Below are 6000 nucleotides of genomic sequence, written 5' to 3'. Positions count from 1 at the left end.
GCTCCGCTCTCAGCTGGGCCGGACGTTTGAAAATGACAGCAGAGTTTCCCACATGATTCTCTAATGAGCTGCCACCTAGCTTCCACCCACTGACCTAGTAGGTAGTGGGGTGGGTCACATGTGAGAGCCCGCTATTCTCAACACTCGAGCTGATGTGGCCAGTGGAGAGGAGGCTCTGGGAGAGAAGGGCTAACCAGCCACTTGTTTCTCTCTTGTGCAGAGAAAGGACGGAGAGCGGGCAGCAATATGAGTGTGGGTGTTGGAAACAGCTCTTACCAAGAGGCCAGAGATCGGAGCCTGGAGGTGGAAGCTGTAGGCCGACCATCTCTGCAGCCGCTTTCATGATGGTGGGAAAATCCTGTCTCACCAAAGGAGGAGCGGGAATAGCAGTGGAGCAGGACGCTGCTTGGGCAGAGACAAGCGAGTGGTCGTCATCATCGCTGTCTTTCAGGGGTGGCATTGATCATCCTCTTCAGCTGGAGGTGGGAGGGCCGGTGGCAGGAGATCTGTGACAGTGGCAGAAGAGCCTGGTTCGGAAGAGCCATCGCCGCACTCTGCCTCACTGTCATTGCGTTCCAACCGTGGCTCTGGGGAGCGGTGGAATGGCTCCAGCGCTGCCGGCGTCTCATAGATCAAAGGGCCCGGCAGTCGAGGCGTTCCAGCAGTTCTACTATCCCCAGAGACGTATGCTCAGCACCGATGCGCTCAAAGCACTGCTGGTGGGGATCGATGGTGGCGACCAGTCCGGGCACATCGGGCAGTACTTCGCGAGTGTAGGTGCGCTCGCCTTATATGGGGCGGAACATTATAGGGTTGTATAGGCTCACCCTGATTGGCTGAGCACGTGCATGCAAATTTTCTTTGCGCAGAGGCAACTAGATGAGTGGTTATGCCAGTAGTGCCTTGTTAGACGGTGAAGCCTGTGTGAAATAGAACATAATAACAATGTACTATGGCAGTATGCGAACATGCATGCTTGACAGTGTTTGTGTGTGTATATAAGTGTATGTAAAAAACAGCTGAAGATGGAGAGCATGCTCGTGCCTCAACTGTCCCCTTTGCTTCTCCCAACACACACACACAAACACACACACACACACACACACTCTCAACACTGATCCGACTTATACTAACAGCACACCTACATTACTCTGACAATGCTCTACACTGAGGCTAACAGCCTACAAGATCTCATCCAGTAATTTCCCACCTCACCATCAATCTCAATAGCAATAGGCTAGAGAAAGAAGGTTTGGGTAAACTCCAGCTCTAACAGAGTTAACCTTGTTAAAGAGCTTTGGGTTTGAAGTTTAAGAGAGCAAGGACTTGTGCAAATTGTAACACACTCATAATGCTGTGCTGTGAGTGAATGTATATGTGTGTATGTGCGGTGTGTCTTTGTGCGCATTTATTCTCCTTTATTCTTATTTTGTGTCAGAGAGAGAGAGAGAGAGAGAGAGAGAGAGAGAGAGAGAGAGAGAGAGAGAGAGAGAGAGAGAGAGAGAGAGAGAGAGAGAGAGAGAGAGAGAGAGAAAGAGAGAGAGAGAGAGAGAGAAATGTACAGGAACAGAAATGTACCAATTCATAGGATCTGATGTAACTATCTCTTATGCTATTTAGGATGAGTGCTTACTTGACTTGGATGTTAGAGGAAAGGGTTGTGGGTGAGAGTGGTAGCCTATGTCAATGAGGTTATCAAGTGGCCACCTCCCATCACAAATGCTCCATCCACACCACCCATCACAACACCTACAGAATAGTTAACAGTGGGTTTTAGCATCCCACCAACCACCCCCCTCCACACCTGCTGTCAACACTGATCAGACCTAACGCATCTACAGAACACCTACACTACTACTACTACTACTACTACTTTACATTGCACCTACAGTCAGGCTTACACTTAACACCCATCACCCAATTACCTCATCATCAATCTCAATAGCAAAAGATTAGAGAGAGAATGCTTGTTTCCACTCCAGCTCTGACACAGAGTGAGCCATATGACAAAGAGCATTAGCTTTGAATTTAAAGCTGTACTAGGAAAGATTTTGATGTAAAAATATGATCCATTTCACCAGCCTGAATCACAATGCGGTGCTTCAGTGGAGAAGACTAAGAAGAATAAGATGACCCTAAACAATCTGATCTCACAGAAAAACGTGAAATGAACATGACTTGTTAACACCAAATTACGTGTTGGTGGCACGCAAAGTGTATGTATTCCCGGCATGAAACAGTTACGTGAAGGAGACAGGGCTATAAACAGGAAGTAGTGTCACATTGAAGTACCACGGTGGAAAGTAAGGGTGTTGTGGTTAAGGTGGTGGATGGGTGTATGCATTTGCCTTCAGTGCTGGCAACCAGGGTTCAAATCCCAGCATTTGTGAATGGCATTTTTATCGTAAGTCACATTTTCATTTTAGCGAACATTTTTCTTATCTAACCATGACCAAACCCTTTCCCAAACCTTAACCAAGCTGTTTTAATTGCCTATCAATAACCTCAACCAGTTTGGGTTAACCAGCCCCGTTCCAGAGAAAGCTGGACTGACCAACTTTAGATCTTTTGTCTCTCTCGTCCCTTTGGTATCCTTTGGTATCCTTTAAGTATCCTTTGGTATAAAGCATCACAGACTGGCCAAGCTGGCAAACATGAGCATGCTGTGTGCAGTTTACTGGCGTCACATTACATGATTTCTGGGTATTGAAGGTACAGTTTTTCAAAGTTACCTCATTACCATGTGGAGCCACCAAAATGTGAAATTGCCTATGGTGCAGCTTTAAAGAGAGACCTGTTAATCGTATATTAACAGTTAATTGTTAATTGTGTATGTGTGGTGTGTGTTTGATTACACTGCATGAATGTCTTTGTGTGTGTGAAATAAAGTGCACAAGCAAGGGAGAGAGAGAAAGAGAGAGAGAGAGAGATAGAGAGAGAGAGAGAGAGAGAGAGAGAGAGAGAGAGAGAGAGAGAGAGAGAGAGAGAGAGAGAGAGAGAGAGAGAGAGAGAGAGAGAGAGAAATACTTATGCATCAAGTGTCCACTCTAGCCCTGACAGAGAGTGAGCCATGTTAAAGAGCATTAGGTCTGAAGTTAAAGAGAGCACTGACCTGACATATCTCGGTGAGTAACTGTTGTCTGCTGAGCTTGGTAAATAATACAGCAGAATTTGAGCTCCCACAGACAAGTGAAGGGCAGTGAACTCTCTCTGTCTCTCCCTCACATGGGTTCTTCTGCTGCTACCGCCTTCACGTCATTACATTACATTCGTGTCAGTACATGTTTTACATTTTTCATCGCTTAAGTATTCCTTAGAGATAGTGTTGAGGATTATTGGTACACTACAATTGCATCAGGAAATTACATGACACTCTTTAATACTTAATAACACAGTACTTTTTAATAGATTATGAATCTGGCTTTAATGATCTATAGATCATTTCAGAAAATAGGCTATTCATTTCCTGTGCTTGTTGATATACTTTGTGCAAAAACATGATTTAAACATACAAATTTTAGGGACGTTTTATCATCAAATTAATTGTATTTGGTCAAAGCTTTATAAAGTCCTTCTGTTTCATCAGTTAATCTGGAGGTATAAAATTTAAGCAATACAATCATTTCAGAAAGCTGTCACTCACTGTAACTCTAAAAAAGAACATATTTTACAATATGTTAATCAAGCTGCATGGACTGAAAAAGGTGCTTTTGGTCCATATTAAACGTTTAAAATGGCTCCAGTTCTTTTCTGCTAACTAAGCTGGTATGAAGTCCCTTCCATGCATCTCGATGGGATTTTATCTTAAGGCTTCCTCAGAGAGAGTAATCTTGCACACTGTGGAATCTGTGGTTCACATAATAGATATCATTTGCGTCCAGTTCCTGAGGAAACAATAAATTATCTCTCTCCCACCACTGTGCCTATCATAAATATTACACTCTCCATGTGTTTGTTTTGGCTGATTTCTCTACTGACCTTTATAGTAAAGTAACCCTGGAGAAATGCAGACCTTAGCAGTATAGCTTATAAACAGTCATACAAGATCCATAAGGCACTCAAATCCACTCATATTACAGTTATGTATAATGCGCTTATGGTGCCTTATAATGCTCTTCCAGTTATGTTTTAGTTGCTGGGGAAAAGGACGTCTGGGCTGCTCTTCTTGCCCTGTTGCTACTGCAGCCCTAACCTGGATAAACGGCAACTGGATGGATGGATAGATAGATGGATGGGTAGATAGATAGATAGATAGATAGATAGATAGATAGATAGATAGATAGATGGTATTTGTACAACACTTGAAGTTTTATTCCAAAAAGAGATGTCCACCATTTGAAAAAAGTGCTACCTGCTCTTAAAAAAAATATCAAAAGGACAAAATGAAAACAAAATTATGACATTTTGTAAAGGCTGATAAGCAAATTAAGTCCTTAGGAAAAACACTTACAGATGGAATCTTCTATATTTTAGAGAATTTTAGAGATATGAATTTAAGGCAATGATTATTTTCTAAAAGGATGTATCACATTTTGAAAATTAACAATTTAATTTCTGTTTGGATTCCACTCATACAACAGCACAGATTCAACTTTAGTTAAGGTTAGCAATGACCTTTTGCAGCTGCTGCTGGCTGCTGCGCATTTAAGTATTGATTTTAATCCTGCTATAGCATTTGGCACAATTAATTATACTTTCCAATTGAATGTGGGAAGGTGGGAATTACAGCCATTGCTTTACAGTGGTTTACTTTTTTATCTTACTGGTATACTTTTCTCCATGAAATTGGGTTACTCTGAAATGTCCTTGGTACCTGTTAAACTGAAACAAACAATCCTCTTAATCCTCTGCATTTCTAAAAAATTATTCATCAATTGGCGTCACGAACAGGATCCCAACAGGAGTTGAGAGGAACTCCGGTGAGTAGTTTCTCCGCTTTGATGGGATCCACAAACCTATTGAGAATTGAAGGACTGCTTGAAGTTTAGAATTGTAATTGCTTAGCTGATCTGTGTATCGTTCTAAAGGAACATTTGACAAGTCCTATAAGGGCTGTGGGGCCTGCCCATGCGGCGGGGTAAGACCACCGGAAATAATCTATGCTCCTTCTAAGAATCCTTTATGATCTCATCAAAATTGATTTCCTTTTGAAAGGAAGAATTGAGGGAGTTCACTCTCCGAAAAGTTATAGCGCTATACATATTCTTGTCCGGTGAGGCCAACAAAAGGTCTTTTAAGTTGTGATTATCTTTGAAGAGGTAAGGCACACTTAATCGTATACTGGTTGACAGTGTCACCAGGCCGACAAAAGGTCTTTTAAGTTGTGATTATCTTTGAAGAGGTAAGGCACACTTAATCGTATACTGGTTGACAGTGTCACCAGTGTGAGAGTGACTACTCAATACCAAGAAGATTCTGTGTTTCCTTTAGGGGGGTAAAAATATCTTTCTATTTTACTTGATTTGATTCTTTTAATGCAATGCATTTTGCTTGTTCTTTTATATGAATTTTATCTTTTAATGTTTTATGTAAAGCACTTTGAATTGCCTTGTTGCTGAAATGTGCTATATAAATAAACTTGCCTTGCCTGCCTTGCCTTGCCTTGCCTTAAAGTGATACAAGATAAGGTAAATGGATGCACAAAAGTAAAAGACATCAAACTCGTTTGAAATCCTGACATAACTGTGTGTGATTAATTTGGGATTTATTTGGTTCAAATCCCACTTCGTTCCTCCCCCTAATGGTTTGTTTCTCTCTTCAGGATATTGATAGAAGTCTGTACTTGTGCACTGTTTGATGTTTGTTGATTGTGTTCACAGTTTGTCATAGATGTGCCCCTGCTTTTGTTCCTGCCAACAGGCTTCAAGCTCATATCTTAGCCCCTTTGCTGCTTGTTTTTACAACCAACTGACATTGAGTTGTTTGCTGCTGATTGTCTGGTGGAGATGAGAGGTTAACTGAAAATAATTAGCCAATCTAATGTGTGCTAAAAATGAACAA

General features: G+C 41.8%; 1 protein-coding gene across 1 annotated transcript in view; it reads left to right on the top strand.

Annotated features, from left to right (window-relative positions):
• Positions 1-602: 602 nt before the first annotated feature.
• The window catches only part of LOC139921428 (leucine-rich repeat transmembrane neuronal protein 4), a 148826-nt gene continuing 143428 nt past the window's right edge, over positions 603-6000 (top strand). The window contains exon 1 of the mRNA XM_071911654.2: positions 603-777. Within this exon, the coding sequence (XP_071767755.1) occupies positions 603-777 (175 nt within the window). The remainder of the gene's footprint in view (positions 778-6000) is intronic.

This window comes from Centroberyx gerrardi, chromosome 2 (assembly GCF_048128805.1).
Source record: "Centroberyx gerrardi isolate f3 chromosome 2, fCenGer3.hap1.cur.20231027, whole genome shotgun sequence".
In the NCBI taxonomy this organism is placed as follows: domain Eukaryota; kingdom Metazoa; phylum Chordata; class Actinopteri; order Beryciformes; family Berycidae; genus Centroberyx; species Centroberyx gerrardi.
The sequence above is the reverse complement of the archived record's forward strand: the minus strand, read 5'-3'. Positions and strand labels throughout refer to the sequence as shown.